At 34.1% G+C, this 12,990-nt stretch overlaps 1 protein-coding gene across 1 annotated transcript; it reads right to left on the bottom strand.

The window, feature by feature from the left end:
* Positions 1 to 2,566: 2,566 nt before the first annotated feature.
* Positions 2,567 to 8,818, bottom strand: LOC119774453 (LIM/homeobox protein Lhx8-like). The gene is made up of 9 exons (XM_038271977.1): positions 8,691 to 8,818; positions 7,746 to 7,924; positions 6,152 to 6,310; positions 5,832 to 5,953; positions 5,392 to 5,612; positions 5,091 to 5,191; positions 4,529 to 4,624; positions 2,994 to 3,174; positions 2,567 to 2,742 (listed from the first exon to the last, which is right to left on the bottom strand). The coding sequence occupies exons 2-9, from the start codon at positions 7,818 to 7,820 to the stop codon at positions 2,660 to 2,662; spliced, it is 1,038 nt and encodes a 345-aa protein (XP_038127905.1). The 5' UTR covers positions 7,821 to 7,924; positions 8,691 to 8,818; the 3' UTR covers positions 2,567 to 2,659.
* Positions 8,819 to 12,990: the final 4,172 nt, after the last annotated feature.

Below are 12,990 nucleotides of genomic sequence, written 5' to 3'. Positions count from 1 at the left end.
TGCTCCAACATGCAGCTCCATAGAGGATGGCTGATGCCACCACAGAGCCAAAGAAAGTTTGCAGCTTAAGGAGACCTTTAAGGCTCCAGCATTATCAAAATATTACAGTGATGCAGATAAAACAGAGTACTCACTGTTAAGAATGATCCACTCTGTCCATGCCCCATTTCATTCTCAAATCTCTGTTATATACATAAGTTGTAGCTAATTGTATATCTGGACAGAGGAGCTGTCCTAATTAGATAAACTACTTGGGAAAACATTAGTTCTGACATGTAACAGGCAGGTAATATTAGGGATAAAAAGACTCATACATCATTAATAATGATATTCCTAACAGCAGCTAGATTTTCTTTGTTTTGCCCTGAACTTGGCACCATCTCCTAACTCTTACAGATGTCTATTAACAGAAAGCATCGGAACGCAGCACTATATCAGCATGCTTCATCATGAGGATGATGTGTTCAAGCCTCATGATGGGCAGTGCTTGTTTCCTTCCTTACTGTTTTTACAGTTTTGCATGTAGGACAGAAGTTTATTTTTATATCAGAGCAAAGCATTCTCTTCTAATTTATTTATTTTATATCCTATGCATGGGTTGGAGCACATTTTAAACTGTCCTCTGTTTTGGTATCGTTCCTAAAGCACTTTCATCTCTCTAATTGCACAACTAATAGTTTAACTTTAAACAGATTCTTTCTCCTGAGCTTGTCTCTCAAGCTCCTCCAACACCGTGGTCATATTGAACCTATTCCTTGCTCGTCAGTGTAGCTGGACGGCCGTGTTATGGTAGGACTGTGAGTGAGTAGTCTCATTTTGTTTTTGGATGATGGCTTAAGGATTTTCTCGTCTAGTACCTATTTTATGAATATATATCACTTTGGATACAGTGATATACAGATTATATCTGTATATATAAATTAATTAATAAATTTAATTAGGTCATTTCTAGGAGCAACTGTGCAACTAGGGATTCTATTAGAGGTAAATGATTAAAAGGGAATAACCCCATTTAACAAATATGCGAAACTTGTGTCAAGCAATTACATGAATAAAAACATCCAAGGCTCTTACTGCCCAAGAGTCTACTTTATTTCTATTTATGGTGATTAAAAATACTGATGTAACATAAAGTCAAACAGATAAAAAAAAAAAAAAAAAAAAAAACTTCCATAATTTAATTTTTTATTTTTTTGTCTTGCAATTGCATATCTGTGCCATGAGCTTTTTGCTACCTTGCTAGTAGTAATCAGGTCAGTGAAGTGATTTAATGAGACTTTATCTAAAAAAAATAAATAAATAAATCCAAGACTATTAGGTGCTCATGTTTGAAAGTAAGAATAAATTTGAAACAGGCAGCAGACAACTTCTTTTTAAAACAGTTTCTTTTGGGCATAAAAATTGTACGCATTAACTGATGGAATCATATTTTTTAAAAATCCCATACTTGTAGTTATGACATTTGAATGATGTGACCCGTTACTACTGTAAGAACTTACTACTATACTACCACTTACTACTGTGAAACTTCTGCATTCTGCAGTGTAGGATCATGTTAAAAAAAATTTCAGACTCTCGGGTTTCAATGTTGATGTTCATTCACAACGGCAGTCTGTCATTTTACATAACCTCACTAAAAGTTTAAGGATGTTATCTTGGAATATTAGTAGTATATCAAGTTATTTCTAGTTCAAACTAACACTTTATTCTAGACATAATTCTAAACTTGTATTTAAAGACCTATAGCTTTCTTTTTCAAAACCTAATAAGGCTGATACAAGAGCAATTTTATTATGAGTAGGCCTACTCAAGTTTAAAAAGTAGCTTTTTGTTGGAAAAAATGTAGTTTTGGAACAAATCTTACTTAAATCTTAACGTTAATCGTAAAAAAATAAAAAATAAACTAGATAAAAAAGGATGCTAAACAGCTTACCATATATCATAAAATAAATAGTAAATGATCTTGGATAGACCAAGAATACTTCCTTTTTTGAAACGATGTCAACACTAATAGCAAAGAAATAGAATCAAGCAAAAATATTGGTCCTCATATTGTCCTTTCATTCCATAGAAATATCAAATCTGTTATCTGTGCCTACCAGCAGGAAGGCAGTCTGTATTTTTACTGAATTGCACACTCTACTGTTGAGGTGAACAGAGAAAACGACATTTTTCTATTCATGTGAATCTCTGGTGGTTTTATTAATTTATGTGACCTAGTCCAGTAACTTACCACAAAAATTCATTAGAAAAAAAACATCTTAATTTCCCCTATGTAAATGTGAACAGTCTCTTTTACGTGTTTAACAAAAAGAAAATCACATAACTTTATATTCATAAACAAAGTGCCTCATCTCATTCATTTGGACAAATAAATATAAGTTCATAACATAAATATAGAAAGAAGTTTCATCTTGAAAACATTTATATTTTAACATCTTATGTGGATCCATATAGTTAAATTAATCAATTTTACAAGTTTATCTTCTATTATGCCAACACCTCAGTTAATACGGGCAGATCAGTGCTCTTATCCTACAGGATAGTAATCCATAGCCTCCTATACATTCGACAAGACTAATAAGCAGATCATTTCCATTTCAGGTTCTATATAAACATTTTAAGCTTTTTTTTTTTTTTCCAAGAGATGTGCTAGAACTCAAGCATGGCTGATTGGAAGCTGCATCATGGAAGTTGATATGACCGGCTGAAGCAAAAGTTGATCAGGAGCTTGGAGTGGAACTAAGAGAAAGATAAACATGAAACAAAGAAATCTGAATTAATCAGGATTAACTTAGGAATTGGTGAACAAAATAATTTCATTGTTTTTGGTCTTGAAAATTATCTGATGTGAATTTTAGAAACAATATTGTCAATTTCAGAAATGGATTCCTAAAGCCAAATGAATACATCATGAGATTTGGGTGAAATATCTGTTTGGCTGATTCTAGCAGCAGGAGTTAAGTACAGTGATGCGGGTTTGTATAGCTTACCATCCATATAAGTCAGAGTAGTGAGAAGGGGCGTGTCAGGAGAAAGATAGGTAGTATACTGTAGATCCTCAATCAAGGGTGGAGTCAGCTGACCAGGACCAAATGATGTCACCATGTTAGAGGAGCCTTGCATTGGACTGATGTGTTTCTTTTGACGAGCTCGGCAGTTCTGAAACCAGACCTGAGAATGGGTAGATTACATGTATGACGTCTCAATACTGATAGGGAGTTTGGTTGGTATAAATATTCTATTTTTGTTTTGAAACATGCATATCTGATTCATATACCTGTAAGGTAGCGTGACTCCCCAAACAAGGAGATTAACATTTTTTTAAATGTTTTTTTTTCTTGCATACATTAAAAAAAGTTATTTAACAAAAGAGGCAATCATCCAGGTCACATCAGTCTCATTAACAACCTGAAAACAGTGATTGTGAAGATAATAGGTTAAGATCATCTGCCTACAAACATACATTATACACCTGTTACCTGTTTTTATTTTAATCATTTTCACAACAAATAAGCATCATAAAAACTGTTACACATTTCACACAAAACCAATTTGATGGACAGTTGCAAAAAGGCGCTTGGTAAGTGGCAACACCCATAGACACAATTAGATTAATTTAAAAGCATGCATGTATTAATATATAAAAGAAATGCATTTCTTTAAAAAAAAAAATGTTATTGCATGTAGAGTATAAATCCATATGGAAAAGCTAAGAAGCCACAATTAATTTCATTGGTTACATCCACACTGCAGAGAAATGTGGACCAAATCTGATTTGTTTTTGCCCTAAAGTGACTCAGGAGAGATTCTATAATGACTGCGTAATCAATAAGTAGAGAGGTTTCCTAAAACCATACTGATGTGCTTATAAAATATAATTTATCTAAATATTGAATTCCACTTGCCAAAGAAGTTTTTAAAAGAACCTTGGACAGGGCTGCTAACACAGAAATTGATCTTTAATTGTTAAAAGTAGTGGTAGAGAAATCTTTTTTATAGACAGTTAATTTTTGCCATTTTCAACTCTATGGGCACAACCCCTTGGTCTAGGGAGAGCTTAAAAATATAAAGACTTAAAGATTTCCAGGTAAATAGCTTTCAGTAATTCACTTCCAATCATATCATGTCCCGAGGGGTAATCGTTTATTTCAATATTTATCTCTTATTTCACTTTCGGTAACAGCAGCTTAAATTACTCAGAAGTTAGTGAATTCCTCTCTTCCAGTGGTACAGTCAGCCTGATGGCCAAAAGAAAATGAGGACCAACTAAAAGGCATACATAACCTTCATGACTTCTAAGTGCGATGTATTTTGAAAACATGTGTAACGTTTATATGATACTAATTTTGTTGCAAGTGTATTTAATATAAAGCAGCATGACTCATTGTACTTTACCATTGCTTTATCTTTATTGCCTTGTTTAATGAAAGGAATGACTGCTTATATACCCAGAATGAGTGTGTACAAAGGGGAAAAAAATAAAAGTCTTATCACATTACTTCTAATCACGTTTTATAAAAATTACCTGAATGACCCTGCGGCTGAGACCAGTTCTCTCTGCCAGCTTCTGCAGTGTCTGGGCATCTGGGTTATTATCTTTAGCAAACTGAGTTTGCATCACCTACAGATATGGAGAGACAGAGTTTTACAGTGGTAAACACTTGTTAGAATCAACCATCTTCTCCCGTTTATTCCATAGTGGTCACCATCTCTTGCAGTCTAAGAACGAGAGGCAGAGAAAACCCTGGACAGGTCGCCAGTCTGTCGTAGTTCGTAGAACCTATTAAACTTTTCATCAGTCTTTCTTTAAAATGATCTTCAGTGTCAGCTATGAACAAGATAAGTGCTTCTCTGGAGCCTTTAATTTCTGCAGTAATGAAATAAGGGTCTCTGCAGTGGTGCCTGGTTAATAGAGGGCACTACCACGCCACCCCATCCACTCAATGTAAAATATTTTGATATGTATATATTATGTTTTTTTAGATGTGCAAGATAAATATTTTATCTTTAATGATGAGTAAAGCTTTGTCGTCGGATTGGTGATGGAGAAAAGGGCTTAGTGAAATACAACCACCAAGTCCAAGTACCTGCAACTGGTCAGCAGTAAAGCTGGTCCTGGCTCTCTTGGCAGGTCGGGGAGTAATGCTTGGATCATCTTGGTTGGCTTGGTCATCTTGGCTTGGTTGCTCTTCAAATCAAGACATTGCACAAATGATAAATAGCAGGTAACTCCAGAAACCCTTAGTAATGCTTAGGATGCTTGCTGGTTTATGGATGCTCATTTGTAGGCTGTGTTGCTCTTAATGACTTATTATAAAATACTTAGCAGACGGTTTAGGCCCTAAAAGTGTTTAACTTTGCAATCAAGCATTAGCCCATCATGCTCACCATTCTCCTTAGCACGTTTCAGATTCTCCATCATCATGTCATAGTGAGCTCGACAATAGACCCTGTTTTCAAGCAGTCCACATTCCTCTCCAGTAGATAGCTGCCTTTTGCAAGAGGAGCAGGAGAAACATGGCAAGTGGAAGGTGCTTCCCTTTGCACGGCGCACCCAGTCAGTAGAATGGATGTTGCGGCCACAACGTGCACATCGAGTGCCATACCTCCTAAATAAGAGAAAACAAAAAATATAATATTGCTTTTAGCTATAGAATAATAGAAGAACACAATTAGATCCCAACATTTTATTCAATGGACATTTTTTAGAAGGCTATAAAATATTTAATCTAAATAGACCATTTCCTGTGTTTGTTTGATTGCTCCCTATAGATCAACCAAATAAGTTTAAACTTCTTTTTCTTAATATTCAAACAATATTAACATACCTGAAGTAATCAAGCTTGCAAAAGACTTGTTTATCTTTCACATAACAGCTCACATGTCGACCCAGTGATGTCTGACATACACTGCATGCTAGACAGCGCACATGCCAGCACAAGTTGTTCACCTGTACAGAGGGGACATTGGAGGCATTTTGGATTAAAAAGAAGCAATGCAATTCACTTCTAAAAGATAAGAGACTACATTTAAAAGTATTAGAATTTGTTTATATTCCTTAACACTGTAGTTAAACACTTTTTTTTTGTAAGACTGCCACAATTACCAGCATCATCATTATCTACAGCAGTAGAGGAATGATTCGGACCTTGAGAAGGTATCTGTCCACAATTTCCTGACCACAGGAGGTGCACAGGATCTTCACCTGCTGGGAGGAAACTGGAGGGACAGAGGACAAGGAGGATGAGGAGAGGGAGGATGGAGAGTAGGAGTCTTCTTCAAAGATATCATCAGCTCCTGAAGAACCCTGTTGGTGACAAGTAAACATACTTCATAATATCTTTAATAGTCAAAGTACAGATAAGCAACTTATTCAAGCCATTTTTACCCAGTGATTAGAAAATTTGAATTTCAGAAAAGAAGCTGAATTTGCCATGTTTACTTTATTTTGTGGTTGTTTCAGTTTCTGTACCCTTACTAAATGCAATGTATTACTCGTATTGCACTCCTTTTTTTATACATATAGTTTAGAAAAATAAAAAACAAGACTCTTAGGAAATGAAACCATAGTAAATAAGCAATTGGCATATAGATTTACTGGCTTTCTTGATAAATAATACTTTTTAAAAACTGTTTACAATAAGATAATTAAAAACAACACTAAACTAAATACACACTTGAAGGCACAGAATGTTAAGAGCAGTCCGCTTGTGCCCTGAGAAGGTTACAAGTACTCTGTTTGATCCCCACAGCCAGCACTCTTATGTCTCTGAGCAAAGACCCTTAACCACACACTGCTCCCTGAGCGCCGCACAAGGACAGCCCACTGCTCCCCAAGGGGATGGGTTAAATGCAGAGGAAAATTTCGCCAATGTGAGATCAATAAAGTTCAGTTATCATTATTATCATAAAAAAATTTGTTGAAATATTAATCCATTTGACTTTGTAGGCTTTGAATTTCCATAAAAAAAATATTTAGAATTAAGTCATTTAAGAATTCATGTTATCTCATTTAGGTAAAAGTGCAGATATTGTACATGTCTGCTGGATTATTAAGATATTAGCTGAAAATGTTTGTGTGGTGAGCTTTGTAGCATATAACCGATTGGGATAAATCATTGTTTTAAAGATAAAATTAATCTAAGTTTGACTAATTAAATTAATAAAAAAAAAAAACTGAAAGGCCCAGTGCATGACAATATGTTGTTAATAAGTTGGTTTGTTTTCTTGTGTATTACAAAGCAATATACCAAATATTTCCAAAGATGGAGAAATCAGGTCAGTTAATGTTAATGTATTATTTTCAGTAACAAAGGAGTTGAGAGTAAACATGGCTAACTGAACAAGTTAAGTTTTTAAATAAGAACTGTTTGGGAAATTTAGTATATGGCTAGGTGTTTTTTTGTGGTTTAATTTAGTCATTCATAAACAAAAATCAAATTAATAGATTATTGCTTTTATTTGTGGAAATGGTTTTCATTTTCCAATGATTTGTTACAGGTTTTGAAATGTTTAAGAGCCAAAATTACTTTCAGCATGTAAACTCAACATGTATTTGTTAGTTTTTCGTTTCCTCCTTTAAAAAAAATTTTTTTTGTTATGCAAACAGCCAAATAAATATTTTTTCAGGAGCACTAGTCCTGCTTGTGAGAGTTCGTCCTTGTTTTTACAACTATCGGCCTGTCTCGCTCTCTCCTAATATATAGTGGAGGAAAAGTTAATTTGATATTGAAAACACCTACTGTGTCGTAAAAGGCTTGCTCCTGCTGCAGCTGAGAGAAAATTGCCTCCGCAGTGAGCGTTTTCCCCTCTGACATGGTGTCCGCCTCAGCGACGTCCCAGCCTCGATAAGAATGGAAGGAGATTAGCCTATGTCCTCCTTATATTTCCTTCACGGCCTGGTCGCTCACATTGGAGGTCACTGTAAAATATGAAAAATATATATTTTTTTAATTGCTAGAGATTATAATTTATAAAGAACGGGTGAATAAAAAAATAAAAATAAAAAAAACGGATTTGCAAACCACCGCTTCACGCGCAGCTGAGTGTCATCGTCACTGATTGCGCTCAACCCTGCACGTGCCTGAGATTAAAGTCTTTATCAGGTGTGTTCATCACCTGGTGAGATTTCACCTCAAAGACGGCCTGTCGTTTCTGACTCTCCTCTTTCTTATATGCTTGTTTGTTCGTATCATTATCAATATTACAATTTTACAAATTTTTTTTACATTTAAAACGCATAAAAATGTTTTTCCTAAATCTCACAACTCGATACAAATGGCATTGAGACATTTAAATGAACTGTGGCCCCTAAATTTCACAAGGTCTGTCCCGTCATTTTCAATACCAAAATATTTTTAAGTTATTGAATAGCCTTTATGTTTGATAATTACTTTGTTTTTACGTTCATATATTTTGAATTCATTACCGACATGCCTGCATAGCGAGTACTTTAGGTCATATTAATAATTATTTTTTAGGATAAATATTTGGACGCCCGATTCACGTGAAAATAAAACATTCTTATTTTGCGCACAATAGCTATCCCTTTAAGATATATATATATATCTATATATATATATATATATATATATATATATATATATATATATATATATATAAATTTCAGACAATTGACACTTAATACAATTATATAAATTCCCTCCATAATTGTCCCATGTACCTACCTGGCTGGCAGAGACAGCCGTCACACAGCCGGTGTTCTCCAGACCTTGACAGAAGTTTATCTGCCCAAAATGATGGTTGTTAAAGTATTGCCACCAGATTCCCACCTCTAAAAGCTTCTACCTACGTTTCAGCAAGAGCAAAGCTTTGTTTTGCCTTGGCATTAAATTCCCTCAGTGCACCTCCCACTGTGGGGGCCAGGGCCCTCCCTGGACCATCAGTTACACATTAACAGTCTGCATGGCTAAACGTGATGCTTGGTCCATCATCCTAATAGAAATCTAGGTTTTCTATAAATTGATATTCTATTTTTTTTTTCTTTTTTTTTTTGCAATAGTAGTTTAAATGTTACTTAAAATAGAAAGCTAAGCAGAATTTAATAAGGGGTTGGTTTCCTAGATTTAGGAATGGGTTCAAGGACCTGAGAGCCTAATGGAAAAAAAAAAATAAACATTTATGTATGTATTTTTTTATCCATGATTTTATCTTTTGTTATAACCAGCCAATATCAGTTTGTGTTTGTGCCATAGCCTCCAATCTAACCTCCAAACACACTGAATGCAGAAGTTTGATCTAGTTTTTTAAACAGAATGTGTTGAAACACCTCATGCTTTACTTACAGTAATGTTTGGGTTTACTTCAGGTGTAGATTGAGACATGTTTAAGTTTATGGGGGATTTTCCAGAAAGAAACAAATGCAAAGTATCCTGTGTAAAACCTCTTCTACTATCTAAATGAGAAATGGAAAAACTCAGATTAATTTGTACCTAATTTGCATTTAGGCTACAAACCATTATAGAGTGATTAATATTTTTGGTTTGCCGTTAAACGCCACTTATTTCCTGCTGTCTACTGAAGCATTATTTACATTGATCACATATGTTTTATTTTTCAGGAAGCATAGTTACTTCCCATTTTCTAATAAAAAAAATAGCAGAAAAAACAGTTGGGGGATCAAGTTTATGTATTTCTGTGATACTTAAAGATATTCTTCAGTTATTCAAATTATATCTTTATGTAATAAAAATTTAAACCTTATGACTGTCCCAGAATGGCAGTTTGGTGCCCACTAGTCAGGTCTGAAAGAGAATTTTTTGTTTCAATAATTGAGGAAATGTTAAATGCACATAATGTTTTTAGTTGCTTCTTTGTTTCCTTTTAAGTAAAATACTCCCAGCGCCTCAAAACACACTAAAATGTAGTTAATCTTTAAAATCTTCTCCTATGAGAGACGTATAACTTCATGTGCTCAGTTTAACTTTTATCAGCATGTTTCATCTTTTCCTCTGCAGCCATCAGGGACCTCATAAAACTGCACAGGTCTCATTTTTGCAGCTCGATTCTATTTATTTAGACATCCACACCATCTGAATCTCATCAGAAAACAACCTGAACATTTATACTTACCGTAGTTATTGTGTGATTTAAAGCACAGATAAATCAGACATATCCTTTTAAACTTTAAGCATTCCTTATATAAAACTCTTAAATAAATTGAGAGGGATTATAGTCTGTAAATAAATTAGGTTAAACAATAAATAAGCAAGAAACTTTGTATAGAACAGAAAGTTGTTTTGAAAATAATCAGATTTACTTTTAGTGACCTGCATTGCTGCATTTCCCAAAGCTTAAGAAAACTTTAAATAATTGCATGACAACATTTTCCTCTTTCATTGATGACTACTTTTTTTTAAGAAGCAAAGATGATTACCAACTAAGGAAACTGATTTAAAAATATAAGAAATAAAACATTCTTTAAGATCATCTCATGCATGGACTGGCAAGAGGCAAGGTCGAGAATCCATTGGATCTTATCTGTGCTTTTATGAAACCCAACACCTCAGCGCCTCTAAAACTTGCCCTTTGAGATGAAATGTAGGAGTTTGGCTGAGGGGCACAGTGTGTTTTTGACCTCAAACAGAAAAAGCATAACAAATACCTTCTAAACTAAGCTGAACATATTAGCACATCAAAACTTATCAAGTCCCATGTCCAATGTAGACCATGTGTATGTTGTTACAAACTAAAATTTCTACAAGAATTTAAAATGTATAATATTTTGCATAAAAAAAAAAATCTAGAGCTGACAAGGAATGGAATGAATAAACAATAAAACATTTTAGGCTGCTGCAGTCTGCAAGTTCTGAACTTAAACAACAAAATAAAATGCTGCAGAAAAATTCCCTTTCCTGCATTTGGCATGTAAAATTATATTATAGAAAAATTTAAATATATTTTTAGAATGCCCTGATGTTAGGGACAGTTAACAGAAACTGCATTCACTGTAGCAGACCAGTTATTATTTTTTACATAAACATCCTGCTGTGATAAATATTCAGCACTCGCTTAAATTTTAGACAGGATGATAGCCTTTAATGTTTGTTCACAAATTTAAAATGTTTCACTGTTTTTGACATTGCAAACCACAAATATCATTGTAATTTACTGGTATACATTGCTGTAGTCAATCATACACATGTGATAGGCTTTAGTTCTTTATCACGGATAAAAAATCTGAAAAGTGTGGTGTGCATTTGAATTCACCCACCAGGTTATATAAAAAAAAAAAAAAATCCAAACATATCTTTTTAGATATAGAAAACAATCTTTGCTTTCAAATCTCTGGATTTGTTAAGGTATGTCTGTAGTATAAGAGTTGTTTTTTTGTTGTTGTTGTTGTTTTTTTAAACCATTCCATTAGTTTTACTGTGATTTATGTTCAGGTTCTCTGTGCTGTTACAAATTAAACCTTTTTCCTAATCCTGAACATGTTGCAATCTCACACAGCATTTCTGCCAGGATTTCCTTTTAACATCTATCTTTCAATCAAGTCTGACCAGCCTTCATACTCTTGCTGATTGAATGATGTTGACTCCGTATGAGTTTAAAGACAAAAGTACCGTATATAACATCAAATATTAGAATAAAAATAGCTTCTTTCTTTTAAAAAGCCAATATCTGAAACCTACTAGTTAAAAAGTATATAACTTAGAAGTACTATAGGGTGGCTAAGCATTATATTTCAAAAGGTTTCGTGTCTTTAGTTAAAAGCCTTTACTGTAGTTTTCCAACAGTACTATTTCTGGATAATATTTAATAAATATAAGTGCTGTTAGAAACATCAATTTTCTGACCTCTTTAAGAAAAGCATTATACAATGTTTTTGAGTCTTCCCCTTACCAAAGGTGGATTCTTTGATTTGTTTATGGAACTTTACATGGAATTATGGTGTTTAGGAGGAAATCATAATTTCTATTATTAATCTATATGTAAAGCTTGTTCTTTTAGACAGCTACAACATGGACACCAGCTTCTTCTTTAGAGAAGAAGAGAGATTTGATGTTTAATCTAAGCAATAGCCATTGATAGGAAGGTCAAGGTTCATGGTCAACTCTATGATAAATACCTGATTAATTCTAATAAAGATTAGTCAAGCCTATAATAGTAATCTAGCCTATTAGAAAAAGAGCCATGATAGGAAAGCTTCTATTTTGGAAATGTTCAAAGGTAATAGTAGTGAGATTTGGTGACAGATTTATAGGCTTGTTAAAATTCATGTGTCATCAACAGTGCATGATGACACAAATGGTTAACTGAACTGACATGTGGACATGGATAATTGCAGACAGACTGGTGAAGACTGACACAAAATCCATTCAAAAACTTCACAAGGAGTTAACAAGGCTGGAGTCAGTGCATCATGAGCCACTATATACAATATACAAATTTATGTAAAGTCAAAACTGAACCAGGGATTTGGTTAAAGGAGTGGAGATGCTGAATTCGTCTTCTGGCAGGACTTGAAACCTTCCAACAATGCCAAAAGAACCAGTAAGTGGTTCCATGTCCATAGGGTTAGTGTCCTTGATTGGGCAGCAAACTGAACCTGCTCTGATGCCTACAGATGGGGCACTGTCAAAGGAAAGATTTGGGACATCAGACTCAACAATACCGATTACCTGAGGGCTGCCTACCAAAGCACTACAACTCAGCAGACCCACATTTTGCTCTAATTCATGCCACCTTGCGTTGCTGAATTTGCGCAAAAGGAGCCCCAGATTTTTGAGCGAATAAAAAATAAACATGCTTTTAAGAAGCCTGGCATTTTTGTTTTAAAAAATCTCCTAAAAATGTTCAATCTTGTGTGATATTCTGATTCTCTAAGACACTGAATATGTTTTTTTTTTTTATTGTCTTTAGGCCATAATAATCAAAATCACAAGAAATAAAGGTTTGAAATGTTTCACTATATATATATATATTTTTAAATGTAGGTATGATACCGAATGCTGTATGACTTGT

Source organism: Cyprinodon tularosa, unplaced genomic scaffold (genome assembly GCF_016077235.1).
Source record: "Cyprinodon tularosa strain WSP-4 unplaced genomic scaffold, ASM1607723v1 ctg12, whole genome shotgun sequence".
Taxonomy (NCBI): domain Eukaryota; kingdom Metazoa; phylum Chordata; class Actinopteri; order Cyprinodontiformes; family Cyprinodontidae; genus Cyprinodon; species Cyprinodon tularosa.
This window is presented reverse-complemented; position numbering and strand designations above follow the sequence as displayed.